The sequence below is a fragment of the Triticum urartu genome, chromosome 1 (genome assembly GCF_003073215.2).
Source record: "Triticum urartu cultivar G1812 chromosome 1, Tu2.1, whole genome shotgun sequence".
NCBI lineage: Eukaryota > Viridiplantae > Streptophyta > Magnoliopsida > Poales > Poaceae > Triticum > Triticum urartu.
In genome coordinates this window covers 495,373,118-495,401,101 of record NC_053022.1, presented here as the reverse complement: position 1 = coordinate 495,401,101, position 27,984 = coordinate 495,373,118, and the positions used below count along the sequence as shown (strand labels likewise).

At 48.2% G+C, this 27,984-nt stretch overlaps 4 protein-coding genes across 5 annotated transcripts; 3 read left to right on the top strand and 1 right to left on the bottom strand.

Annotated features, from left to right (window-relative positions):
• Positions 1-11,547: 11,547 nt before the first annotated feature.
• On the bottom strand, positions 11,548-13,811 carry LOC125522145 (60S ribosomal protein L30). The gene is made up of 5 exons (XM_048687225.1): positions 13,660-13,811; positions 13,419-13,524; positions 12,051-12,152; positions 11,862-11,930; positions 11,548-11,782 (listed from the first exon to the last, which is right to left on the bottom strand). The coding sequence occupies exons 1-5, from the start codon at positions 13,678-13,680 to the stop codon at positions 11,742-11,744; spliced, it is 339 nt and encodes a 112-aa protein (XP_048543182.1). The 5' UTR covers positions 13,681-13,811; the 3' UTR covers positions 11,548-11,741.
• A 138-nt stretch (positions 13,812-13,949) lies between these two features.
• Positions 13,950-16,637, top strand: LOC125522120 (protein kri1). Its single transcript, XM_048687199.1, has one exon. The coding sequence runs from the start codon at positions 14,029-14,031 to the stop codon at positions 16,231-16,233; it is 2,205 nt and encodes a 734-aa protein (XP_048543156.1). The 5' UTR covers positions 13,950-14,028; the 3' UTR covers positions 16,234-16,637.
• Positions 16,638-17,433: 796 nt separating this feature from the next.
• On the top strand, positions 17,434-24,174 carry LOC125522131 (calcium and calcium/calmodulin-dependent serine/threonine-protein kinase). 2 transcript variants are annotated; one of them, XM_048687216.1, is made up of 8 exons: positions 17,434-18,497; positions 18,590-18,644; positions 19,548-19,658; positions 19,751-19,983; positions 20,152-20,359; positions 20,437-20,496; positions 20,591-20,815; positions 24,047-24,174. In XM_048687216.1, exons 1-7 carry the CDS (start codon positions 17,785-17,787, stop codon positions 20,771-20,773), a joined length of 1,563 nt encoding a protein of 520 aa, XP_048543173.1. In that variant the 5' UTR covers positions 17,434-17,784; the 3' UTR covers positions 20,774-20,815; positions 24,047-24,174. The 2 variants fall into 2 exon arrangements, with proteins under 2 accessions (XP_048543173.1, XP_048543167.1); XM_048687210.1 differs by lacking the exon at positions 24,047-24,174 and having other exon boundaries at positions 17,435-18,497; positions 20,591-20,949.
• Positions 24,175-25,626: 1,452 nt separating this feature from the next.
• On the top strand, positions 25,627-27,924 carry LOC125532971 (putative FBD-associated F-box protein At5g22720). The gene is made up of 4 exons (XM_048696803.1): positions 25,627-25,904; positions 25,994-26,801; positions 26,881-27,015; positions 27,143-27,924. Exons 1-4 carry the CDS (start codon positions 25,627-25,629, stop codon positions 27,554-27,556), a joined length of 1,635 nt encoding a protein of 544 aa, XP_048552760.1. The 3' UTR covers positions 27,557-27,924.
• The last annotated feature ends 60 nt before the right edge of the window (positions 27,925-27,984 follow it).

Here is a 27,984-nt window from a genome sequence, read left to right as displayed (position 1 = left end):
CATACTCAGGGAGAACACTTCTTGATAATTTAGTGAGAGATCATCTTATAATGCTACCGTCAACTAAGCAAAATAAGATGCATAAAAGATAAACATCACATGCAATCAAATATGTGACATGATATGGCCATCATCATCTTGCGCCTTTGATCTCCATCTCCAAAGTACCTGTCATGATCTCTATCGTCACCGGCATGACACCATGATCTCCATCATCTTGATCTATATCAATGTGTCGTCACGTGTCGTCTCGCCAACAATTGCTCTTGCAACTATTGCTATCGCATAGCGATAAAGTAAAGCATTATTGGGCGCTTGCATCTTATGCAATAGAGAGACAACCATAAGGATTTTGCCAGTTGCCGATAACTTCAACAAAACATGATCATCTCATACAACAACTTATATCTCATCACGTCTTGACCATATCACATCACAACATGCCCTGCAAAAACAAGTTAGACGTCCTCTACTTTGTTGTTGCAAGTTTTACGTGGCTGCTACGGGCTTAGCAAGAACCGTTCTTACCTACGCATAAAAACCACAATGATAGTTTGTCAAGTTGGTGTTGTTTTAACCTTCGCAAGGACCGGGCATAGCCACACTCGGTCAACTAAAGTTGGAGAAACTGTCACCCGCTAGCCACCTTTGTGCAAAGCACGTCGGGAGAACCGGTCTCGCGTAAGCGTACGCGTAATGTTGGTCCGGGCCGCTTCGTCCAACAATACCGCCGAACCAAAGTATGACATGCTGGTAAGCAGTATGACTTATATCGCCCACAACTCACTTGTGTTCTACTCGTGCATATAACATCAACATATAAAACCTAGGCTCGGATGCCACTGTTGGGGAACGTAGTAATTTCAAAAAATTTCCTACGCACACGCAAGATCATGATGATGCATAGCAATGAGGGGAGAGTGTGATCTACATACCTTGTAGATCGACAACGGAAGCGTTTGGTTGATGTAGTCGTACGTCTTTACGGCCTGACCGATCAAGCACCGAAACTACGGCACCTCCGAGTTCTAGCACACGTTCAGCTCGATGACGATCCCCGGACTCAGATCCAGCAAAGTGTCGGGGAAGAGTTCCGTCAGCACGACGGCGAGGTGACGATCTTGATGTACTACTGCTGCAGGGCTTCGCCTAAGCACCGCTACAATATTATCGAGGACTATGGTGGCTGGGGGCGCCGCACACGGCTAAGAATAAGATCACGTGGATCAACTTGTGTCATGGGGTGCCCCTTGCCTCAGTATATAAAGGATGGAGAGAGGAGGAGGCCGGCCAAGGCTAGGTGCGGCCAGGATGTGGAGTCCTACTAGGACTCCAAGTCCTAGTAGGAGTCCACCAAGAGGGGAGGAAGGGAGAAGGAAGTGGAGGAGAAGGAGAGGTGGCTGGCCCCCTTTTCCCTAGTCCAATTCGGACTAGAGGGGAGGGGGGCGCAGCAGCCCCTTGGCCCTTTCTCCTCTTCCCACTAACGCCCATCAAGGCCCATTGCTTCTCCCGTAACTACCCGGTACTCCGAAAAATACCCGAATCACTCGGAACCTTTCCGATGTCCGAATATAGTCGTCCAATATATCGATCTTTACGTCTCGACCATTTCGAGACTCCTCGTCATGTCCCCGATCTCATCCGGGACTCCGAACTCCTTCGGTACATCAAAACTCATAAACTCATAATATAACTGTCATCGAAACCTTAAGCGTGCGGACCCTACGGTTCGAGAACAATGTAGACATGACCGAGACACGTCTCCGGTCAATAACCAATAGCGGAACCTGGATGCTCATATTGGCTCCTACATATTCTACGAAGATCTTTATCGGTCAAACCGCATAACAACATACGTTGTTCCCTTTGTCATCGGTATGTTACTTGCCCGAGATTCGATCGTCGGTATCAATACCTAGTTCAATCTCGTTACCGGCAAGTCTCTTTACTCGTTCTAACATCATCCCGCAACTAACTCATTAGTTGCAATGCTTGCAAGGCTTATAGTGATGTGCATTACCGAGTGGGCCCAGAGATACCTCTCCGACAATTGGAGTGTCAAATCCTAATCTCGAAATACGCCAACCCAACATGTACCTTTGGAGACACCTGTAGAGCTCCTTTATAATCACCCAGTTACGTTGTGACGTTTGGTAGCACACAAAGTGTTCCTCCGGTAAACGGGAGTTGCATAATCTCATAGTCATAGGAACATGTATAAGTCATGAAGAAAGCAATAGCAACATACTAAACGATCGGGTGCTAAGCTAATGGAATGGGTCATGTCAATCAGATCATTCAACTAATGATGTGATCCCGTTAATCAAATAACAACTCTTTGTCCATGGTTAGGAAACATAACCATCTTTGATTAATGAGCTAGTCAAGTAGAGGCATACTAGTGACACTTTGTTTGTCTATGTATTCACACAAGTATTATGTTTCCGGTTAATACAATTCTAGCATGAATAATAAACATTTATCATGATATAAGGAAATAAATAATAACTTTATTATTGCCTCTAGGGCATATTTCCTTCAACCGGGCCTACTCCTCCGGTCGGCTGCTCCAGCCAGCCGGCTGCACGGAGTCGGCCGCTGCATCGACCCGACATCGACCCGACACCAACGAGACGGTTGTACCTGAGCATTGTTCACGTGTCACCCCAGCCATCATGTATAGTCTCACTTGTCCCCTGGCACTATTTATGAAGTGACCCAGAGGACAAGCTTGACATCCACCATGCCCACACCCATGCCCACCTAGCTTAGAAAGTAAGCTAGCCATGCCTGTATAAAGCACACATCCATCCATCCACTACTCACTCATGTATGCATACATGCCCACGGGCACATGCCCATTTAGGCAGCCATATGCCATTCGGCCACTACAGCTTGCATGCCCATCCGGCCACCCGCATATGTACGAGATCAGGTGCCCATAGCACTGATCTCAGATACAGCTCCAGGAGCACTCTGTACCAGATATACCACATATACTCAGATATGCAGGAGTAGGGGTATTATCTCTCTGGAGAGCCCCGAACCTGGGTAAACTAGCGTGTGTTACTCGTATACCCATCCTTGGATATTCCGGCAGCGGTCTTGCCCTCACACCCAAGCCACCCTGTGGACCCCCCCCCCCCCCCCCGTGAGAATACCATGACAGGAAACATATGTGTAACATACTAATCGTCGCACACGAGTACTCGCAGACGCATCGTGTGCGATACTCCGCCACCGCAAGCAACTAGTTTGCATTTTTCAGAGTTTTTTGTACACACAGAATCGCACACAAAGTAACTGCATTGACCGTCTGTGTTGTAATTTCTCATCGCAAACAGTTCATCCGAGTCAGCTGTTTGCCACGTATCACACACATCTTGTTTACACGACTCGTTTGTGTTCTTTTGGCTCATCGCAAACAGTTCATCCATGTGAACTGTATGCCGCATATCACACACATCTTGTTAAGTTGAACCGTTTCTGTTGTGTTCCCTAATCGAAAATAGTTCGTCCGAGTTAACCGTATGCCATATATCGCACACACATTGATATGGCTGCTCGTTTCTATTGTTCTACCTCGTCGCAAACAGTTCGAATGGATTAAGCGTGTGTCCTGTATCGCATACACATTGTTATGGCTGCCCGTTTTTGTTGTTCTGCCTCATCGCAGGCGGTTTGAATGGATTAACCGTGTGTCCTGCATCGCACATGCAACTAAAATATAATCCGTGTTTGATGGCTCCGCCATTGCAAACGTTTTGCACCTTTTTTGACGGGTTTTTTACACCACCGTTTGCGATTATTGCATCGCACACAGTTTCGGCAAAGGGTCTCTGATCGTAGTGTCGCGTTAGGAGTATCCTGCAGTAGTGGGTGCATCGTGGGGTGGGATTTTTGTGTTGGGCCCGCATGTTGAAGATAACATGGCAGATACTCCGAACAATAACATTTCTCCCCCACATATGGTCTGGATTTGGGCGAGAACTGACTGTATAGACGGTTAAATTCCGGGGAGCCTACTAGGTTCCCGTTTGATATCCGAACACGCCCGGATGTATGAGGAAGAAATTGTTTAGAAACATGGTAGAAAACAAAAATATCGCCCTACGATCAACCAGGAACACAAAGAAGATGCGTTGAACGGTTTGGATCATATCGTTACTAACTCCGAGTTGCAGCAGAAGAAGACGAGTCAGTGTAGATTGTACTTGGAGTCCCTCGAACCGTAGATGAACGATCCCGCGAACCGCTCATGAATAGTCCCTCGAATAGAAGATCGAAAGCAAGGCCTCTCTACGAGTTGCAAGCGTACAGTCTTAACGATCCGGCAGCGCTTCGTCATCTAGAGCTAAACGACACCGGAGAATTAGAGGAAGGAGATTAGAACCAAACTGGGTTTAATTATGAGGATTAGAGAATCTAGGTCTAGCTCTAATTAATCAACTAGGACCAACTAGAATTAGAACTAGAAAACTAGAGGAGGCTCCAAAACTTGTGTGTCCAAAAGTGCCAGTACCTTTAGTATATATAAATTGGAGGAGGAGGGGGCGCCACAAGGGGGGGAGCCCCCCTGACCGCCCAAGAGGAGGGGGATTCACCTTCCAATTCAGCCTCCCCTCTCTCCTTTTTTTGAGACAAACTGCAAAGCTTTATTACTCTGTCACAATGTTTACAGGGACGAAACCAAGTCCATTGGGCTGGCCTAACCAAACATGGCGGCCGGCTCCTAATGATAAAGCGTGCTTTGCGAACTTGTGAGCCTCGAAGTTCGAGCTACGAAATTCATGCCTAATATTACATGTTTGAAAGGTAGACGTGTGATGCAGTATTTCATGCACAATTGCACCATAACTCCCCCTGCTCTTCTGCTGGATGTCGTCTACGACAACTTTGCAATCACTGGCAACCTGAATCTTCCGTTTGTAAAGATCATCAGCTAGAGATAGTGCTTATCTGATGGCCATTGCCTCCAGCATAGTTGGGTCTGACAGGTTAGGGAAAACAACAGCCGAGGCTTCCATGGGGAGAGTGGTGCCACCTATATTGGGCCCAATATGCTTTCCACCACTTGGTCTTTTAAGGTCCGTTGATATTGAATTAAATATAAAACCCTCCTAACTATTATTATAGCCTTTTATTATTAATTTAACATCACCAAAAGCATTTCCACCTATATATTATTTATCGATAATACCTGGCATTGGCTGATAAACTCTGAAACCCTTCCGGTGACCCTGAAACATTTTTGGTTCCTCTGAAACTATTTCGAATACTAGTGAAACTATTTCACAAATATATTCTCATTATTCCCGTCCAACTAACACTCAGCAGATTGTGATTATCTTAAGCTTGTGACCCTGTAGATTCGATAAAACATAGACATGAACAAAACCCTTTTCATTCAATGACCGGCAGCAGAACCATGGGCGTCCATATCGATCCCCATGAGTACACGAAAGACATTCGAGTTAGCCTTTGCTTATCATGTGCTATTCAATTTGCTTCGCGATACTTTATAAAACCCGAGGTGAGATATATTGGTATCCTCATACACATGCTCGCTATACCGGTGTCCTCGTTACCAGTTTTATTCTTCTTTCTCATTGACATGTTCTTGCATCCCCGTGACATAGTCACCTGTGTCTGGCCAGACGATGACATATGCCATCACACCGAGAGGGCCCTAAGAGTATCTCTCCGTCATTGGAGGAGCAAATTTCACTCTCGAGCTATCTAGTCTCTTGTCAAACTTTCTGATGAACTTGTAAGTTGTCGTTATGATCACCATGTTACAGATGGCGTTTGAGCAACCCCACATCGTACGGTAAGAAGGGACTGGGTTACTTTCATGGTCTAAGGAACTAAATCACACGCTAAGACTCCATGTTAGAACAGTTGACTTTTGATGATTCTATCTCAAAGTATAACAAACAAGTTTGGGTCGATTCAATATGATCATTCTTCTAACGTCATACTCTCAGTGTTGTTTTAGGACTACCGTTACACTTAGTTATCATCATAATTAATCTTTTGATCTTAAGCATTCCAATCACAATCAGCAGATATATAAATATACATTACTAATTATACATGTAAACTTTCTCAAAATCGATGTGGGAATTCTTGCATATCATTATTCTTTTTCTAAAACTTCAGAGTTCAGACCATTTTACGACGACAGTCATAACCTCTTTTATGAAGATGACAATCATTGGATTCATATTTGCACTAGCGAAGTAATAATAGTTGAAATTCAATATATGACAAACAGAACTGAAACAATTAGCATAGGATAATACTCTTATTCCAAACTATTTTTTCTTGCATCACGAGTTATATGCTGGGAAGGATAAATATGAAATCCAATCTGAGGCTGGAAAAGGAGCAGGTAAAGGTGGAGTGATTTTCATCGCCGCTAGTTATCCACAGAATCTCGTGCACACATCCATAGAACCATAGCAAGTATTAGTTGCTAGGCAACAGTAGCAATAATCACCGGTGCAGAGCTTTTGTAGGCCGCATAACCCATTTGGTAGATTGATCTTCTCGCTGTCCATGTCGGCGATGATTCGACCTATCGGAATAACAAATGAAACATTGCTAAGCAAACTGCTTTGGATTTGATAAACAAATAGGCCCAAGGATCTAATATGAATCAAAAGAAAGGATGGAGAAATAACCGTGCTCTTACATTGCGCAATAGTAGCATAGCATGTGAGATGTAGCAGCAGGGCTAGAGTCAGGATGCAAATCGCGTGCTTGTCCATCCTACGTTATCGATGGCTGTCGATGAGAAATATTTCTTCTAGAACCACAAGAATTGCTTGCTATCAAGTATCAACATTGATTCATATATATATATATATATATATATATATATATATATATATATATATATATATATATATATATATGGAGAGATTGAGAGAATGGATATATGGGGTGCAGAAAACATCAAGCAATAAAATTGGAATGAGTTAATATCTTTCCATAGTATGTAGTACGTCATTAATTTGGTGGCAAAATAGGAATGCAGGTTAGGAAGTTATCCTTTGTGAGATTTGTTTCCTGTTTTCAGATATGTACGTATTAAAATATTAACTAGAAATTTGCGTAGGAAATAATGACAATAACGAGATAAATTGTGAAACTTGAAATAGAAGGTCTTAATTTATTAACTCGTTGCATCCTGCTTAAATAGAGAGCTAGGTATTGCATGCCCTATTTGTCAGTGGTGTGTTAAGATTTGTGACTTAGGGCATCTTCAACACGGATCACCATAACATATATGTCCAAACCGTCCCGTCCAAATACTTGTAGCTATCCAATGCATATCATCAAAACGGGCTGGATTGGTTCAGACGTCCGCCACGCCAAACTCCGACACCTCGGATCCACCCTAAAAAACCATCTCCGGACGAAACTAGAACCTTATGCATGCCAGCATTCACAACGCTTGATCAGATGTCTGCCTACCTGCATCCAAGCAGGCGAGCTGCACGAGACGCCTACTCCGGTTGTCTGCATTGAACATTCATCACTCCGCCAGCCTCACTATACAAATTTGGCCAGCCATCCCCCAAGACCTCACTTTCGAGCCCATTCTCCCACCTCTCCTACCATTCAAGCCCCTAGTCCGTCGTCCATCGCCATGGCCCGATCCAAGATGAAGTGGTTCAAGATGCTGGCGTCGACCTCGTTGCGAAGGTCGGCGCCACGGACGCTCGACGTCAAGCCCGTACTAGGGAGGGCCAACCTCCGAGCTTGGGTGAGGAGAAATAGGAGGAAGGCAACCCCATGGCCATGACAGAGGCTGAGGCTTTTGCAATGGCGGAGGACAAGGTGCCCGCGGAGGAGAAGACGATGTCGTTGGCACTGCACCGGTGTCCAACTTCATCAAGCTACAGGTGAAGCAGAAGTTCAACCTCACACTCCTTGAGGAGCGCCTCATAGCGGTGGTTCAACTCAAGGCAAAACGCGTAGATGTTGCCACCATGGCAGAGGTCCTCGCAAGCCTGGGTGTCCTCAACAAGAACCGAGCAGTGCTCTCATCCGTGCAGAGCCACCGCACCACTGATGGTGAAGGCCGCGAGGTCCGCATCAACGACACACGTCGAGTCTGGCTCTTCGAGGAGCTCAAGGCCGCCGGTGACTAGGCCCAAGACCAGTGCAACAATTATGCCAAGAAGGTATCCTTCAACGACTCTTGTGGTGTTTGGGTTTGTTGCCAATCATGAGGGAAGTAGTTATATGGATCTTTTGTTGTGAACACCAACTAAATATAAGATTGATGTTCACGATTTTGTGGGGAATATGGTTGGATGGCCTCCACCCAGCCAGCAATCAACGGACACATCAGAACGTGTCTACAGACGTTTGGTGATCCGTGTTATAGGACGTGTTTGGTAAACTGTAGCAATTGAGCCAAGCTGCATGACGAGAATAATCCAGGCCGAACGGTGCAAAAATCTACATAAACATATAGTTTGGTTATCAGCATGGTAGTTGGTGGGGTTTGGCAGCATGGAGCGTGGCATGTTTGGTAACAGCGTCTTCCAGAGGATAATGTCCCTCCTCAGCCCGACCCATGAGTTCTTTCAACATAAGGAATCTAATGGCCAAATGTGAGCGTCCATCCAACCATAGTTTTCTAATCAGAAAAACATTTAGCTAGTAGGATAGAGTGGGAAAAGTTGGCATGGCTGTTGGCATGAACTGTGGCCATTGTGTGGAGATGTACCTAAGGGATGCATGGTTTGTCTGTTAGGCTCAGCTGGGTGATTGTTGTCTGACTGCGTCCGACTGGTGCATACAACCGGCTGGTGCAATTTTCGTCCTCAACAAAGCATATTAAACTAAAAAAAATGGCAGGCGGTCATAATTCATGCCAGCAGCCATGCCAACGGCCGACACACATGTCAGCCTAAAAAATCAGCACACAGTTTATGTTGGTGCACTTGCCATCGGCCAGCACACAAGAAAGGGCGGTAGTCCAATCACGCCATGCATCTCGGTCGTGGTCATGCTGGCACACTTGCCAGAATACAAAAAAGATGGTGCTCTTTGTCATTGATCAATCATCAAGCTTGAGCATCTCCCTCTGCATCTTCTCGAACTAAGGCCTCTTCCTCAGGGACACCGTGCTCAAGTCCACTGTCATGATCTCCATCTCCTTCATCATGCAAGCGAGTTCCACTTCTTTTGCTTTGGTACTCTCGATCTCTAGCTTCTTCGCTTGCAAGTCCGCCTCCATCTCTAGCTTCTTCGCTTCCATCTCCGCGTCCATCTCGAGCTTCTTCCTTTGTATCTCCATGTAGGCCGTCATTTGCTCGTCTTTATCTTGCTGACACTTCTCCTCCCTTGTTTCCTTTTGGGTCATCATGCCTTTGTATGTCCATGATGCTGCATCACGCTCCTTCTCTTTCTTGGAGTTGATCTTTCCTCGCGGCCGCGGCTTCTCGCCCTCACCATGCTCCTTGGCGGCTTGCGGCCCTCCATTCTTCTTGAGTGCGACATATTGCTCCTTGAATTTCTCGTCGCTCTTTATGATCATCCAACAATGGGTGAGCGTGAATGGCTTGTTCCCATGTTGGGCCTTGAATGCTTCCAAAGCTTGAAATGCCTGCAAATGAAGACAAAAATGCATATTCATATGTGTAATGGACATGCAAGCATGAAACACGAAAACGAGAATGAAGATGGAGGAATGTATACCATGTCTTTGATGCCAAGGCCACTCACAGGACGACCCTCGATGCTCTCAAGGGTGGCACAAAACTTGTTGCGCTCTTGTTGTTTGACCCTCCAACGCTTCGAGAGGGACATCCAACCACGCTTGATCTCCATCTTGTATGGCGCAAACTTCTTGCGTTCATGGAATTGGCGATGAACTCTCAACCAAAAGATTGATCCCTTTCGCTCAGCGCTGATCTTGGGATCTTGTCCAATATCTCTCCAACATTCACAAAGGAGTTTGTCCTCGTCCTTCATGTATGCCTTTGTCTGAATGCTTTGGCACTTCTTGTTTGCATTGGCTTGGGTGGTGAGCTCGTCGGCAAATAAAGGCTCCCCATTGATGTCCACTTCATCTTCTTCCAGGCCGTAGTCGTCCGGGAAATCGTGGCCTTGCGAGGACATGTTGCCAATGCCATATTGGCCTTGCGGGTAGGGGACAGCCGCGCCACCATGGCCTTGCGTGAAGGGGTCGGTCGGGCCCTCGTGACCTGTCGTGAAGGTGGCGTGGCCGTCTTGGCTTTGGGTCTCATCGGTATCGTAGGTCGTGCCACTGACGCCGCCCTCGAAGATGATGTTCTCCATGACGAAACGGTTTGTCGTGTCATCGTTCGTGGTCGCCGACATTGTGTCGAACAGGTTGCGAACGTCGGGACGCATGTCGGTGGGGATCTCATGCGGCGGTTTGCTTTGGCCCGCGGTGGATGACCCACCGGCCACAGGTGTGGCTTTGAGGTCGATGGCCATGGGCGCGGGCGTGGCCGGCACGACCACGCTCACCTCCGGCGAGCAGTCCACAAGAGAGGTAGAGAAACCGAAGGCCTGCAGGTGGGGATGGAAGTCGGGCGTCTGCGGTGTGGTAGACGTGCACAACGACTTTGGCCGTCGGGAACAAACGGCCGAGAAGCCCGTGCTGGCTAGGGCCGTTGTCAAACCCTAGGTAGAGTAGGGCCTGCTTCATGGCCGCTGCGACGAGGGCCATGTTCTCCACGATGGTGGCTTCTTGTCGGCTTCCAGCTTCCTCCGGCCAGCCCTCTTGGCCGACTAAATGGCCCGCTGCGTGTCCGTCGACTCCTTGAACGGCGCCACCTTTTTGCGGATGTCGCAAGGCTTGCCGGCGATGGAGGCAAGGCCAACAAAGGTTCAACACGTCGTCCATGGCAAAAGCGTAGAGGTTCGACGCGTCGTCCATGGCAAAGGTCAAGGTTTGACAAATAGTCCATGGCAAGCCCAACAAAGGTGACGCGTCGTCCATGGCAAGTTGAGGGTTTTTGGGAAAGGGGAGGAGGGGGGAGGGTACAAGGGCTGGCATCACACCGTTCGCACCGAGCCAAACCCTGCTCAAATTTGGTCCTGAAATGGGCCAAACGCAAACTTCGACGCGTCGTCCATGGCAAGTTTATAGGAGGGCTTTTGGGAAAGGTAAGGAAGGGCGGAGGAGGGGGGAGGGTACAAGGGCTGGCATCACACCAAGGCAAACCCTGCTCAAATTTGGTCCTGAAATGGGCCAGACGCGAACAAAAAGCGATCGCTGGGTCGGGTGTCGACACGTTGGGTTGGCTTTTTCATCTGTTTCTCTCAACCAGCGTTGAACCAAAAACATTTGAGTTGGCGTGTTGCTAACTGATCAATCGTTGGAAACATTGAATTATAATTAGCCATTCAGCTTTATGTTCTAGCCCAAGTTTCAGTTAGCATGTACTAGAACTAGGAAAATCAAGGGATTTGGTGGAGATTTAGAAAATGATTCATGTGAATAGAATCATAGATTTGTGTGAATCAAAAAACACTTAGCAAACAACAGCAAGATGGAAATAACGATATCATGAAAACAAAACCACATGAATGTCCAGCAGAACAACCATATGAAGTATTATCTGTATGACAGCTCCAACTCAGCATCGCAAAAAGGTACACAAACCGAAGATAACAAGAGTGGTTTCAAGAGCACAACAGGACCCTACAACTCGACTAAATAAAATAGGTAGAGAGCTCTCTTCTCTTCACTGGGTGGTGGTGGTGGTGCTGATGATGTCCGAGTCACCTGAACAATGTAACTGGTGTCAGCAGATATTACAGGGAGCAAGAGGAAACAAATGCAAGTGATCTGAATGGCAACGAACCAGGGTCAAGGATGCTGAGGCAGCACACCCGGTAGTACTTGCCGCAGGCAGTTCCAAGATCAACATTGTCTGAAACACAATGCAAATTATTAGCACAATTAAACAGGCAGACAACTATTTGCGCATAAGGTGCTATAAGAGAGAAGCAATCAGACAAAAAAAAGGGTCTGAAAGAGCAAATTATCTTACTTCCGTGGAAGTGGTGCACGCTAATTTTCGCCAACATAGCGTAGTACTCAATCTCTGACTTCCTAAGGGGAGGGCAGTTGTTCGCGAGGATGATCAGCTTCCCTGAATATTGAAACAAATTCTCATATTAGTACTCAGAATCACATGTAAACAGGTGAACACTAGAGCAATCTTATGAGTGCAACGAATATAGCAATGCCATCCTGGGGCATAGGTGATTCCATGGAACCAGTTTGATAGAACAACAGAGGATATTTTCAACATGTAACAAAAAATATTTCATCCTCCAATTGTTCCCCAGATAATGATACATGGGAAGTCTTAAAAGGTAGGCTGAAATGATTCTAGGGCCCTGCATTCATCTCCATGGCGGCAAAAGATGCCAAGGAGCCAAATTTCAGTCCCGTTCTACAGTCCAATATTCTAACACAACAAAAAGTAAAAATCATTACAAAAGCACAAACCACTGGAATAAAATTGTAGAAATGAAAAAAGAGACAAACAATCTATAAACGCCCTAAATGGCAAGAAAACTCATCTGGCTGTATCAGTTTTAAACTCCAAACTGCCCAACAAAGATGCAATTGCCTCAGGCAATGCATCCACCTCTTAGGCACACCAAAAGCAAGACAACAAGCTAAACTGCCGTACAAACTTAATTCAGCAAATAGAAATATTCAACCTCCCACTGTCCACTAGACATGGAGGAGGTCTTGTAGAAGTCTCGACACAAGAGGTGGCTTGTTTTAGGGAGCTGTATTCATCTCTAAGGCACAGCCAAAGCAAGCCAGTGAGGTAAACTTCAGTCCCAGTCTACAAACTAATTTGATAGGTACAAACAACAATGTGTCCCACTCTACAAACTAAATTCATCGGAAAAAACTACAAGACAACTTCCAACACACAACCGAAAACACAGCACAAACAGCTATCAGCAAACAGAAATATTTCAACCTCCCATTGTCCACTAGACATTTAAAAGGTCTGGCAGAAGTCATAACTAAGAAGTGGCTTGTTCTAGGGCGCTGTATTCATCTCTAAGGCACGGCAAAAGCAAGCCAATGAGGTAAACTTCAGACCCATTCTACGAACTAAAAGTTTAACCGCTACAAACCTCACTGGGCACCATTACAAACATGCAGAGAATACATATACAGTTCAGCTTATCCCACAAATAAGTACAGCAAGCAATTGACAGCCACAAATCAGACATTAACCACCTCATTCTACAAAAGCTAATCACGCATCACCGGAATTAACATAGTCCCAAGCGTAAGTTACAGTACGACCCTTCGGATCCAGCAGACCAAGGAACTAGCAGATCATCCACAACGACAAATAAATCAACAATGACAAATAGATCCATACCCTTGGAGCTGCGCAGCGTCTTGAGGACGGTCTTGTAGCCGAGCGTGTACTTGCCGCTCTTCATCACCAGCTGCAGCTTGTTGTTGATGTTCTCCCCGCTCTTCTTCTGCAGAGCGCACCCATCACCAATCGAAAAACAGTGAGAAGATCTCTCAGAAAAGAGAAAACCACCGCATCAACCGAGGAACGAATCAAGCTGAAATGGAAGGAGCGGCGGGCGGGGATCGATTAGGGTTCGTACCGCCTTCTTGGTGGGAGCCATCGCGTCGGGCGAGCGAGCGTGGGGAAGGGGGTGCGGATGGCTTCGGGGGAGGCGGCGGCGCAAATGGAGGGCTCGCTAGGGTTTAGCGGCAGGGGCTATATAGCTGCGGCCGCGCGGACGAGACTGCCGCGACGGATATGGGCTGGACCGGGCCTCATTGGGCCGAGAATGAACCCAACGGGCCGTCGCGTTGAGCTGGCGAGGTGGGTCCGTGTTGCCAGACTGCTCGGTCGTAAATAGAGGTACCGGTTGATCCGTAGCCCCCCTACGCGGTGTGTCTCCATTCGCAAAAACCCTAGCACGAGCAGCGCCGCCGCCGCCGCAGCAATAAAGGCGTCGCCGGAGGAGATGAGTGGAGAGGGGGAGGGGGAGGGGGAGAGGAGGGTGCTGGACATCCTCGCGGGCTCCGACGACGACTCGGACGGCCCCGCCGAGGACTACTCGAACTTCCAGATCGACGAGGGGTACGCTCGCCGCTACGAGCACAAGAAGCGGCGCGAGGCGCTGGACCGCCTCAAGGAGAAGAAGAAGGAGGCCCTCGTCGCCGACCCAGACGACGAGGACGACGACGACTCCGACGACGAGTCGGACGAGGACGAGGCCGTCGCCGCCGCCTCCCGCCGCGTCGACCGCCGCGTGCTCCAGGTCATCCGCCGCATCCGCAGCGGCGACAGCGCCATCTTCGACAAGGACGCCAAGGTGTACTCCTCGTCGGAGGACGAGGACGAGGACGGCGCCGAGGGGGAGCCCAAGGAGGGGAAGAAGGCCAAGAAGGAGCGGCCGCTGTACCTCAAGGACGTCAACGCTCAGCACCTGCTCGAGGAGGGCCCCGAGTTTGCCGCGCAGGCTGGCCGCGGCAGCAAGTATGACCGGATTGCGTACAACGAGCTCCAGAGGGAGGGGCTCAAGGAGTTCCTTGAGGCGGAGAAGAAGGCATTGGGGGATGGCGATGATGAGGAGGAAGATCTGTTCAAGGCGAAGCAGGCTGAAGGAGATGGTGGCGACAGCGAAGAGGACGAAGACGAGAAGCAGACCGAGGAGCTGTTGGGTGAGGTTTTTGGGGATGATGACAAGCTGGATGACAATGAGAAGTTTTTGAAGAATTACATCCTCAATAGGCCCTACCTTGAACCAGCGCCGGAGAAGTTCTCGCTGGATGATATCCAGGAGGTCTCACAGGAAGAGGATGTGATCGAAACTCAGGAGGACTATGAGGATATTTATAATAAGTTGGGGAATTATAAATTCCGGCATGAGGAGGTGGAAGCTTCAGAGGGAGTAGTGACTGATCGGGTAATGGGACATCCCCGGGTTGTTGAGGGGTCTGTGAGGAAGAAGGAGAGCAGCAGAAAGAAGCAGCGCAAGAGCAAAGAGGAACGGCTTGCGCGAGCCAAGCAGGAGCAGGCAGAGGAGCTGAAGCATCTCAAGAATTTGAAGAAGAAAGAGATTGCTGAGAAGCTTGAGAAGATCCGGATGATTGCTGGAATTGAAGGGGAAGCTGCCTGTAAGCTTGGTGCAGATGACTTGGAGGAAGATTTTGATCCAGAGGATTATGACAGGAAAATGCAGGAGATGTTTGATGACAGCTACTATGGTGCTGATGAGGTTGATCCTGGGTTTGGAAGTGGAGATGATTTGGATTTGGTCAAACCTGATTTTGACAAGGAAGATGAATTGCTTGGGTTACCTAAAGATTGGGCACCTGATGGTAAAGAAGGGTCTACTGCCACTGGTGAGAAGAAGAAAAAGAAGAAGAAAAATAAGGAGCTTGCAAATGGTGAGGAGGAAGGCGAGAAAAAGAAGGGGAAGATCTCTCTCAAGGACAAGGTGGAGCTTGAGAAGGAGCTTGATGAGTATTATAAGCTAGACTATGAGGACACCATTGGAGATCTGAAGACACGGTTCAAGTATAGGCAAGTTCAGCCAAACAGTTTTGGACTGGAGACGTATGAGATACTGCAATCAGATGACAGGGATCTGAACCAATATGTATCCATGAAGAAGCTAGCACCATATAGGGAGGATGAATGGCAGGTGACTCATCATAAGAAGCTGAGCAAAGATTTGATCCTTGGAGGACAGAAGATAGAAGGCAAGAAGGTCAAATCTCACAAGAAATCTAAGTCTGGGGAAGGCCCTAGTTCTGGGAGGCCAGAGACAGATAAGCCAACAAGTGAACAAGAAGAAACTGATGGCAAGACAGAGTCAAAAAGCAAGAAGCACAAGACTGGGAAGAGATCCAGGTCCGAGGATGGTCCTGGTTCTGAAAAGGCAGAGGAAGTCAAGTTGACAAGTGAGCAAGAAGATGCAGATGCCAAGACAAAGTCAAAGAAGAGCAAGAAGGCCAAGACTGGCAAGGAACCCAGGTCGGAGGAAGACCCTAGTTCTGGAAAGCCAGAGGAGGGCAAGTTAACAAGTGAAGAAGAAACAGGTGGCAAGAAAAAATCAACTAGAAGTGAGCGAAGGAACCGTCGAAGGAAGGAGTTGAAAATATCCAGGGACAGACAGGGGGCATACGGGCTGATAGATCTGAAGAGTCAGAAGAGCAATTGATTTTGGGGATTCAGCGTAGGGCAAGTTAACAAGTGAAGAAGAAACAGGTGGCAAGAAAAAATCAACTAGAAGTGAGCGAAGGAACCGTCGAGGAAGGAGTTGAAAATATCCAGGGACAGACAGGGGCCATACGGGCTGATAGATCTGAAGAGTCAGAAGAGCAATTGATTTTGGGGATTCAGCGTAGTTCATATGGAAACTTCAGTTTTTCGATGCACCTCTCTGTGGGTGTTGCCGTGGTGGAAACATTTGCTTGGAGCCATCAGTATACTATCTATGTAGGATATTGTCGTCTAATCTTGGAAGTTATGAACCCATTGTTATCCTAGTAGCAACCTATTTGTGTGTTAAAGTTTTGAAGGCAGTCCGTTCGTGAAAGATATAATTTCTTTGTTTTGCTGTTACAGTTTTATTTCTCTTGTGATGTTCAGTTTTATTTCGCTTGTGATTTCTTGATGAGTGGTTTAAAGCAATGGTTATCTTTCTAAATTATCATCGCATCTCTATGATTTGACAGTTGAAATCAGAAAGTACCTGTTCCTCATGACATCGATTACATGGTACTCCCTCCATCCCATAATATAGGAAGCTTTTTGACACTTTACACTAGTGTAGTGTCAAAAAACGTCTTACATTATGGGACGGAGGGAGTAGTAACTAATAGCAATAATACACTCTTTGTTTCCTTGAGCAATCTTGTTAGTTTCATGCATAAACAAATACCCCACTGTTTTCTCCATTTGTTTAGTACAGCATTGCCAGTAGTTGGGACTGCTTTTAGGAATTGCCTTCTGTGCAGTCTAAAATGTAATTGAGCACTGTAATACCAAGTCAGATAGATAGATCAACTGCAAAGTGGACACAGTTGCTCTACTGGGCCTCTTCTCTGCAATAAAAAATGGGTTCTGTTCAGGCACAATATGCTCTCGTGTTCACCGGCTGAAGAAGAAAGCTCCATCAATCAATAATAGTGCATGAGAAAGCAGTAACCTAGAACCAAGTCTGGCCTCACCGAGTGAAGACCAAGTCAAAGTAGCAGCCCCGGCCCAGAGCAGTGGCTAGCGACCAGGTCAACACAATTAGCATCTCCTCAACCATCATCTGCTCTGCTCTTGTCATCTTGCCCTCTGCAAAAAAAGGAAGTACCTGGTGAGTTTATTCCCTTTTGCTGGTTGTTGGCACATGTCCCTTTCTTCTGCCGTCACAATCTCCCCACACCCCCTCCGTTATGCTCTCTGTATAATTGCCACAGGGCAGATGTTTATATATGAAGTCCCTATCAGCTCCACAACTACTGTTTCCAGTTCCTGCTCTGCTGTTCCCCAATCTCCCTTCTCTCCCCCTCAGAGACACCTGCGATCAGTTTGTTCTTCCGCTAGCAGTGCTTACCGTTTTCATTTCTCGTGTGAAGCAGGTCGATTCGTGCCGGTTCACCGCCAGCCCCGGTTGCTCCTGCCCTCTAAGGCTCTAGGGGCCTTACTGGTGTTTGCTTCCTCAAGTTTCAGGTTCTTTGGTCAAATAGCCAGTTGAAGCTGCTCTTGCTGCTGCACAATGTCAACAACTGAAAGCAGAAGGCTGTCCGATGACTATGAAGTTGCGGATGTCCTTGGCCGAGGCGGTTTTTCCATAGTCAGAAGAGGTGTGAGCAAGTCTGATGATGGAAAGACCCAGGTCGCAATAAAGACTCTCCGAAGGCTCGGCCCTGCGATGATGGGGATGCAGCAGGGGTCAAAGGGCGCACCAAGCTCGGGCGGCCTCCCGCTGTGGAAGCAGGTATCCATCTCCGACGCGCTGCTCACCAACGAGATTCTTGTCATGAGGAGGATAGTGGAGAACGTCGCGCCGCACCCGAACGTCATCAGCCTGCACGATGTGTACGAGGATGCGCACGGCGTACACCTCGTCCTCGAGCTGTGCTCAGGTGGCGAGCTGTTTGACAGGATCATAGGGCGCGAGCGGTACTCGGAGTTTGATGCGGCCGCTGTTGTTAGGCAGATTGCTGGTGGGTTGAAGGCTCTTCACAAGGCCAACATCATACACAGGGACTTGAAGCCAGAGAACTGCCTCTTCTCAGACAGAAAAGAAGATTCCACGCTGAAGATTATGGATTTCGGTTTGAGTTCTGTAGAAGATTTCAGTGACCCGGTTGTGGCGCTGTTTGGGTCGGTAGATTATGTTTCACCAGAGGCACTCTCGCGGCAAGAGGTTTCGACTGCAAGTGATATGTGGTCTGTTGGGGTGATTCTGTATATTCTTTTGTCCGGGTATGTTGGTCATCCTGTCTTGTAGGAGTAGTAATTTCCTTGGCATGATTTCGTCATTGCAGTTTGCAGACTTTGATCTGTATATATTTCAGGTGCCCACCATTTCATGCTGCAACTAATCAAGAAAAGCAGCAAAGGATCCTGCAAGTAAGCATTCCTCTTCCTCTCAACTAACATCTGAGGAAAATGTCCTCTTTTTTCGGAAATGCAAAATGTTCTTCAGTGGTGATTAAACTGGTTTGGATTTTCATTGTGATTCATATGGGAAAAATGTTGTGCAGTGATTGGTTTGAAAATGTTGTGCAATCTTAACCCTGTTAGTATTTCTACAACCAGCTAGGACAATGTTGATTGATTATGTAGACACACTTGTAGTGGGAAGGGAGTTAAATCAGTTTCCCGGAATGATCTTTGCATTTTCTTGTGAAACAGAATCACCGTGCCCGCGAATATAATATTTGTGGTTTATAAGTTCTGTAAACGCTCTTCCAGTATAAATTATGGGTGAGGCATTTTGATTCAGTCTGCAAAGTTAGCATGAGTGTCCACCTTCTGTCAACTGGTTTGGAGCAATTGACCTTGAATAGTACAGAGACATGACTGCCAATCATTGCTGAATTTTATTCTTCTGTTAGTTGTTGCTACTTGAATTCCAATTTGTCTTATCTGATGTCCAGCTCCAAACTTCCAATGGGCAAGTTTCTTTGAGATGTGTGAGTCAGTAGCTAACTGGAGATTCCTTTGAGCATGCAAACAAAATATTTTCTTACAGAGAGTGAGCCAAAATAAGGGCCCTTATGGATATCTTTTTTGCGAGTATTATGATGTGGGGTTAATTGAAGATTGTGTCGTAAGCCACTGAAAAAGGAATTGACACCTTTTTTTCTTTGAAGAATTAAGTCCCCAAAACTAATAGGTGTCTGAAGAACTTGAGCACTTGAGTGTCTATATATACAAATTCCCTTGATTGCTTGCTTCAACAAAGAACCCACCAATCTTGCACTAGTCAGAGTCTAATCTAATGTCGTTTGTTTGATGTGCTTCTTTCAGGGTGAATTCAGTTTTCAGGAGCATACATGGAAAACAATAACTTCATCAGCCAAAGATTTGATTTCCAGTCTGCTTTCCGTTGAACCTTACAAAAGGCCCACTGCGAGTGATGTCCGTCTCGTGCTCCCTTTTTGCTCTTCGCACTCTACTTATTAGTCGATATAACTGTAGTTAACTGTGGGCCCGTTATGATGAAAAACCAGCTTTTGATGCATCCTTGGGTGATAGGAGACTGCGCCAAGCAAGATCGCATCGACGCAGAGGTTGTCTCGAAACTGCAGAGGTTCAATGCTAGAAGGAAATTGCGGGCAGCAGCAATAGCCAGCGTCCTGAGCAGCAAAGTGGCATTGAGGACAAAAAGGCTGAGGAGTCTTTTAGGAACCCATGACCTTACCTCGGAAGAGCTAGATAACCTGAGGCAACATTTTGCACGGATGTGAGTGTCCAATCTTCAAAATATTGTTTATTACTTGAACAGTGACAGCATTTCTCAGTTAGTGACAAGATGAATAGCGTAGTTGTGTGTTTCTTCAATCAGTACATTTGATACCGGCTATATTTTGGCTCAATACTTGAATTTATCTACAAAGTGCTCCTGTTGCAGATGCGCAGATGGAGAGAACGCCACACTAACAGAATTCGAGCAGGTGCTGAAAGCAATGAAGATGGACTCGCTGATCCCTCTAGGTCCTCGTGTATTTGATTTGTTCGACAACAACCGTGACGGAACCGTGGACATGAGGGAGATCCTTTGCGGGCTCTCCAGCCTGAGGAACTCGCGGGGCGACGACGCTCTGCGGCTCTGCTTCCAGGTAAACCCCAAAACAACGTGACTCTACTGGAGAAGGTTCTTGTGATGATGATCTGACCAAAAACACTACTGTTTCAGATGTACGATGCCGATCGGTCGGGCTGCATCAGCAAGGAAGAGCTGGCTTCGATGCTCCGGGTAAGCAGGGCAGACACAGAGACACTACACACTACCTGTACTGTACCAGATCAGATTGTTGTTCTGAACACAAACTTGTTGCTGTGGCTGCTAGGCGCTGCCTGAGGAGTGCCTCCCGGGGGACATCGCGGAGCCGGGGAAGCTGGACGAGATGTTCGACACGATGGACGCCAACGGCGACGGCGAGGTCACCTTCGACGAGTTCAAGGCGGCGATGCAGAAGGACAGCGCCCTGCAGGACGTCGTCCTCTCATCCCTGCGACCCGGGCAGCAGTAGACTTCTCCATTTCAGATCGAATTTGTACTAGCTGAACGTGCAGTCTCCTGCCTGAACTCTGTCTTTCCCTCCACCGGCTGCTGTAAAATGGAAAGGGGAACAAAAACAGTAGATGCTGCGCCGTTTGTGGTTAAACACTTAAACTCCTGCACGATATTTATTTCTAAGGGAGCACATATTCATCTGGTCTGGTGCCTGAGAACGTTCTTCAACCTCCAGCCGTACCTTCTCTGGTCTACCTTCTAGCATCGACCGACCACCTCGCTGCCCCGTCATTCCCTGGCCTCCCCCACTCGTTCTGATGCCGCCTCCGACCATCCCTACAAATCTGTACACCGACCAGATTTCCTTGATGACCTGCACCCTCTCCTTCGACCTGAGACGTCGCAGCTTACTCTGTCGTTGCCTCCGATCATCCCTCTAAACATGTACCCCGTTCAGATTTCCCTGACAACCCGCACCCCTCCCCCTCCTCGACCCACACTAGTCGATCCGCTTCCTCGCCTCCGGTTGGGACGAGCTTTTCTGCCGCTGCCTCAGACCACCCGTCTAAACATGCATTGTGACCAGATTTCTCCGATGACCCATACCCCTTACCTCGATGTTAGGAGGCTCCTGTAATGTGTCGGTACATGGGCCTGCTCCCTTCGACAACACATGAGCGGGACCTGGGCGTACGCCACATCGAGCAATGCTTGCTATAAGTATCAACGAAGGGAGTATTTAACAAAAAACTACCACAATTGAAACCGTGTCTATAAACTATCACTTTACAAATTTGTGCGAAAAACTACCATTTTTTCACTAATCTTTGACTAAAAACTACCATGTATGAAAAATGCCCAATTCGACTTGTTTAAACTCGATTATGAAAAAATAAAAACGCAATCAGGTCCCTGCAAAGACACGGAAAAAAGCAATCAGGTCCCTGTTGCCGGCAAGCTCATTCCCGCCTCCGCCTTGGCTAGCAGGTCACCAGAAGATGCCGCGCAGCCGGAACCTGCCACGCGACGAAGCAGATTGGGGAGCCGCCGGTCGTCGGGTAGCAGTGCGCAAGGCGGAGCCTCTCCCACCAGAGCGCACGGCAGGCGACCGCCCCGAGCGCGCGCACCTACGGAGGAGAGAGGAGGCATAGCCGGGGTCGACTCCGGCTGGCAGCTCGTCCCCATGCAAGGGGCGGGCATGCTTCCGTGCGGCCTGGCGGCGAGCACGGCGAGGCTGCAGCACTGCTCGCTGGGGAGGAGCTTGAATGTGATGCCTCGTCATGCTCCTCGGCGCGGCAGCCGGAGACCTCGGCCCGGCAGCCGTGGCCTTGGTTCCGGCACTGCACGGACCTGAAGCTGGAGAAAGAGATCGAGGCAGCGGCAGCCTTCACCGGAGGCGGAGAAGATGAAATACTCCGGCGGCGCTGTCATATTCGAGTTTAATTTCGTCCAAATCAGTCGTTAGTGTTTTTTGTCAAAGATTAATGAAAAATGATAGTTTTCCGCACAAATTTGTAAAGTGGTAGTTTATAGGCACGGTTCCACGAATTGTGGTAGTTTTTTGTTAAATACTCCAACGAAGGAGACAACAAATAGGCTATCCAGGCTTGGATCAGAACGGCAAGGGCGCGACATCTTTTTTTCTTTCTTTCCAAATTGTATTAGAGAGAGACAGAGGTGTATCTATGAGCGTAATACAAAAAGTGAGATCCAGACCCTAACATCATGGTATCAGAGACCACCTACCACCCCTCTTTGCCGCCGCCGCACTGGAAACCTGGCTCTAATACCCTTTTCACTGCCCCGCTAGTCTTTTCGATGTCTCCTTTGTTGCTACTTATAGTAAGCATCGGTTGTTGTGGCGTACACCCGGGTGAAAGACCGTGGATGTCGCCTAGAGGGGGGGTGAATAGGCGCTTTTAAAATAATTACGGTTTAGACTTGAACAAATGCGGAATAAACCTAGCGGTTAATTTGTCAAGCACAAAACCTGCAACAACTAGGCTCACCTATATGCACCAACAACTTATGCTAAGCAAGATAAACCAGTAGGTGATAGCAAGATATATGACAAGAAACAATATGGCTATCATAAAGTAAAGTGCATAAGTAAAGAGCTCGGGTAAGAGATAACCGAGGCACGCGGAGACGATGATGTATCCCGAAGTTCACACCCTTGCGGATGCTAATCTCCGTTTGGAGCGGTGTGGAGGCACAATGCTCCCCAAAAAGCCACTAGGGCCACCGTAATCTCCACACGCCCTCGCACAATGCAAGATGCCGTGATTCCACTAAGGGACCCTTGAGGGCAATCACCGAACCCGTACAAATGGCAACCCTTGGGGGCGGTCACCGAACCCGTACACTTTGGCAACCCTTGGGGGCGGTCACCGGTACCCGTCAAATTGCTCGGGGCGATCTCCACAACCTAATTGGAGACCCCGACGCTTGCTCGGAGCTTTACACCACAATGATTGAGCTCCGAACACCACCAACCGTCTAGGGCGCCCAAGCACCCAAGAGGAACAAGCTCAAGGGTACCAAGCACCCAAGAGTAATAAGCTTCTCAACTTGTAACTTCCACGTATCACCATGGAGAACTCAAACTGATGCACCAAATGCAATGGCAAGGGCACATGGAGTGCCCAAAGTCCTTCTCTCTCAAATCCCACCGAAGCAACTAATGCTAGGGAGGAAAATGAGAGGAAGAACAAGAAAGAGAACACAAAGAACTCCAAGATCTAGATCCAAGGGGTTCCCCTCACATAGAGGAGAAAGTGATTGGTGGAAATGTGGATCTAGATCTCCTCTCTCTTTTCCCTCAAAAACTAGCAAGAAACCATGGAGGGATTGAGAGTTAGCAAGCTCGAAGAAGGTCAACAATGGGGGGAAGAACACGAGCTCAAAGGATAAGGTTCATTGGGGAAGAAGACCCCCTTTTATAGGGCCTCCCGAATCCAACCGTTATGTGCTCAGCCCGCACACGAGCGGAACCGCTCCACGAGCGGTACTACCGCTTAGGTGGAAGAAACAGGGAAAAGGAGCAACAAAACATGAACCTTGGGGTGGTAGTACCGCAGGAGACATCGGTACTACCGCTCCCTTTGGCGGTACTGCCGCGCAGAACGAAGAGTAAAGGGAAAGAGGGAACCGGGCGGTACTACCGCGGAGGAAGGGCGGTACTGCCGCTAAGGAGCGGTACTGCCGCACTACTGCCACAGCGAGGTACCGCACAATCCGACACAGAAAAAGACCCCTCGAAACGACGCGGTAGGGACTGTTGAAGAAGGTCTCCTGCCTGAACTCTGTCTTTCCCTCCACCGGCTGCTGTAAAATGGAAAGGGGAACAAAAACAGTAGATGCTGCGCCGTTTGTGGTGAAACACTTAAACTCCTGCACGATATTTATTTCCAAGGGAGCACATATTCATCTGGTCTGGTGCCTGAAAACGTTCTTCAACCTCCAGCCGTCCCTTCTCTAGTCTAACTTCGCCTCCTGCGACCACCTCGCTGCCCCATTCTTCCCTGGCCTCCCCCGCTCATTATGCGCCCTCCTATGACCATCCCTCCAAACCTGCACACCGACCAGATTTCCTCAATAACCTGCACCACCTCCTCCGACCCGGGACGTCGAAGCTTACTCTGTTGTCGCCTCCAACCATCTCTCTAAACATACCCCTTGATGAGATTTCTCTGATAACCCACACCCCTCCCCCTGCTCGACCCACACTAGTCAATCTACTTCCTCGCCTCCGTTTGGGACGTCACAACTTGCTCGGTCTCTGCCTCAGACCATCCCTCTAAACGTCCACTATGACCACCAGATTTCTCCAATGACCCACACCCCCCTACCTCGACGTTAGGAGGCTCCTGTAATCTGTCGGGACATGGGCGTGCTCCCTTCGACAGCACATGGGTCGGGCCCGCGCCACATCGAGCGATGCTTGTTGTAAGCACCAACAAAGGAGACAACGAACAAGCTATCTAGGCTTGGATCAGAACCGCGACTGCACGACATCTCCTTTCTTCTTTCTTTCTTTCCAAATTGTATCAGAGAGAGACGGAGGTGTATATGTGAGTGTACAGAAAGTGAGATCCAGACCCTAACATCATGGTATCAGAGACCACCTACCACCCCTCTCCGTCGCGCCGCACTGGAAACCTGGCTCTGATACCCTTCTCACTACCCAGCTAGCCTTTTTGATGTCTCCTTCGTTGGTACTTATAGCAAGCGTCGGTCGATGTGGCGTACATCCGGGTCCGCCCCATGTGCCATCGAAGGGAGCAGGCCCATGTACTGACAGACTACAGGAGCCTCCTAACACTCGACCATATTAATTAATCTGCTTCCTCAGCTTCACCTGGGACGTCATGACTCACTGCCGCTTGCGGCACTGTCCCCTTCTCCAACAAGATCTTGGCCCGGCCTCGTCGCGATCGACATTCCTTGCTCCCACTTGTCACCTCACCCCCGCCTTCGGCCTCGTTGCAAAATTCGACTGCCGCAATTGTTGGCTTTTGTATTTAAACAAGCGGGTAGCACTACAAAAACAAACAAGCCGTGAAGCAAAAAAGACCGAGCCTTCTGTTTTTTTTAAAGGAGCTCAAACTATTAAATGAGACTTCCCTTAAGTGTGAAGAAAAACTAAAATGGTCTGCTGCACCTAGACAGGTAAGTTGGCGCCAAAACCTCATGGAGTTGCCGCCAAATCATCCATTTCATTTTCTGTTCCCTCACGAGATGGATCAATCTAAACCGTTGATTTATTTGGACGGTGGCCAGCAGCACGATGCTGAACAAAACCCTCGGTCCCCAATCCCTCGATTCGTTCCCCATCCTCCACCACGACATTCCCACAAGCCGCCATCCATGGAGGCGGCGGCCTCAGCTGCTGTTGCGGCTGCCAAGGAGACGGCGCTGGCTGCGGCTGCTGCGGCATCGGCTGCTTCCAAGGAGGCGGCGGCGGCGGCTGCGGCTGCGACGGAGGCAGCGGCGACCGTCAAGAAGGCGACGGTGAAGGCTTCGGCTGCTGCGTTAAACGCGAAGGAGGCAGCGGCCGTGGCGACGGCTGCAGGGGAGGCGGCGGCTGCTGCCGCCGCTAACGTCGCTGCCGCGACGGCGGCACTGCAAGCTTCAAAGAAGCGCAAGTTCCATCTTGTCGACGACCAAGATCCGCCAGGGAGTGGCAACTGCGATGATGTTGATGTGGGGAGCGTCGATCTCACTGATGAAATTGATGGGGGAGCGTCGATCACATAAGCCGCGTCCCTGACGCCGTCCTGGGCAGCATCGTATCTCTTCTCCCCACCAAGGAAGGGGCACGCACTCAGGCCATCTCCCGCCGGTGGCGTCCGCTCTGGCTCTCCTCTCCTCTGAACCTCGCGTTGGACCGTGGACCCAATAGCAAGGAATTGATTACAAAGATACTCTCTGAGCATCCTGGCCCCGCACGCCGCTTCTCGGTCTGCATCTCTCAAAACGACGACAAGATCGAAGGCTGGCTTAGTTCCCCAGCCCTGGACAACCTAGAGGAGTTCGAGCTTACCTACACGTTCTGGGGCAACAACAAGGACAAGTTGTGCCTGCTGCCATTGTCCGTGTTCCGCTTTTCGCCCACTATCCGCGTGGCCACATTCCACGGCTCCCATTTCCCCAACTTGATCGCGCAGCTGTCCCTGAAGTTTCCGTGCCTCAAGCAGCTGGCCTTGGAAAGGGTCACCATCTCGGAGGACGTTCTCCAGGGCATGCTCTCTGGCTGCCCTGCCTTGGAAAGCCTTGAGCTGATGAAAGTTTTTGGCATTGATCGCCTTTGCATTAGCTCCCAAACTCTTAAAAGTTTACGCTTTTTCGCCGGCTGGACCAGTCAAGGTCTCTTTTTGCATGAGTTAGTCATTGAGGACGCCCCGTGCCTTGAGAGATTGCTACGTCTTGATCCAGTGGGCACAAAGTCCATAAAGAAAATTGGTGGGGCAACTAAACTGGCGATATTGGGTATGCTGTCTGAAGATATATCTGAACTCCACCTTGGAAGTTCAGTTTTTCAGGTAGCAGCAGTGTTCGTCAATTGCAATCGACATTCTTATGTGCAGGCTATTATTCTTATATCTGCCATTTTTTTTGCAGAAAATGATTGCTGTCAGTTTGACCACCAAAATGCACACCATGAGGGTTTTGGCTCTCAGATCTACTGGCCCTAATTTGGATGCAGTGGTTAACTTCCTCAAGTGCTTCCCTTGCTTGGAGAGGTTGTATGTCATTGTGAGTATAAAACATAGTTGCTTGCGTTAAATTTCAGTTTAAGCATTTGATTGGCATGCAATCTAGCCAACTATTGTATTGCTAACCTGCTGGCAATTTCTTGTGTGTTTTTTGTCTTTATCTCCAGTTCAAGTCATGGGAGGTTATCAATAATGTCCGGAGTTATGATCCACTGGACCCAATTGAATCCCTTGAGCTCCGTCTCAAAAATGTGGTGTTGAAGAATTATGACGGCACCAAGAGTTCATCTATTGACTTTGCCAAGTTCTTTGTTCTGAATGCAAAAGTGCTAAAGGAAATGAAAATCACATTGCCTTACCACCGCCAGCACAGATGGTTTGCTAAGCAATTCAGCCTGCTACGAGTCAGAAGTAGAGCTTCTCAAGATGCTCAAATTGAAATGAGATGTGGCAGTCACGAGTATTTCACACACATCAAGGGTACCCATGATTTATCAACTCACGACCCCTTTGACTTGCCCTCCATAGGGTGCTCAAAGTGTAAAGAGAAGGGTCTAGGAGATGCGGTATACCAAATTTAAATAGAACATTGGGCTGCCAAGACCACCAACCTGTGGTGCTAGCCAGTAAGCCTCCAAGCCTTTCTCTGATGTAGTTGGTGCCCATCCTGAAAATTGACTTGCCTTCTTTTCAAAGCCCAAGCTTTTGTATCTAGCCTATAATGTTGTCCCAGCCGTCTACTTCATTTAGCAATGGAATGTTTTGTGGCCCACTCAGGATTTTACCAGGACAAAGGAGGTGGTGTCCAAGCTCATGCTTCAAATCTCAATTTGCGTAATGTATTTTCTGTTCTATCGCGCTTGAAACGGTTCATCAGTAGTTTATTTTATGTTCTATTGCGCCTAAAGGGGTTCCTCAGTGGTTTATTTTCTGTTCTATTGCGCTTGGATGCTGGTTTTTAATCTGTTGTGTTTAGTTTGTAATCCTCGTTTCTTTGCTGTTCGGTCTT

Bases quoted from the DNA above. Each gene is read 5' to 3' on its own strand.
- LOC125522145 (XM_048687225.1), bottom strand. From the start codon at position 13,680: ATGGCTCCCACCAAGAAGGCG. The intron at 13,525-13,659 runs GTACGAACCCTA...TGCGCTCTGCAG, and splicing joins TGGCTCCCACCAAGAAGGCG to AAGAAGAGCGGGGAGAACAT. The intron at 11,783-11,861 runs GTTCGTTGCCAT...TACATTGTTCAG, and splicing joins CCTCAGCATCCTTGACCCTG to GTGACTCGGACATCATCAGC.
- LOC125522120 (XM_048687199.1), top strand. From the start codon at position 14,029: ATGAGTGGAGAGGGGGAGGGGGAGGGGGAGAGGAGGGTGCTGGACATC.
- LOC125522131 (XM_048687216.1), top strand. From the start codon at position 17,785: ATGTCAACAACTGAAAGCAGAAGGCTGTCCGATGACTATGAAGTTGCG. The intron at 20,360-20,436 runs GTAAACCCCAAA...CTACTGTTTCAG, and splicing joins CTCTGCGGCTCTGCTTCCAG to ATGTACGATGCCGATCGGTC. The intron at 20,497-20,590 runs GTAAGCAGGGCA...TGTGGCTGCTAG, and splicing joins AGCTGGCTTCGATGCTCCGG to GCGCTGCCTGAGGAGTGCCT.
- LOC125532971 (XM_048696803.1), top strand. From the start codon at position 25,627: ATGGAGGCGGCGGCCTCAGCTGCTGTTGCGGCTGCCAAGGAGACGGCG. The intron at 25,905-25,993 runs GTTCCATCTTGT...CTGATGAAATTG, and splicing joins CAAGCTTCAAAGAAGCGCAA to ATGGGGGAGCGTCGATCACA. The intron at 26,802-26,880 runs GTAGCAGCAGTG...TTTTTTTTGCAG, and splicing joins TTGGAAGTTCAGTTTTTCAG to AAAATGATTGCTGTCAGTTT.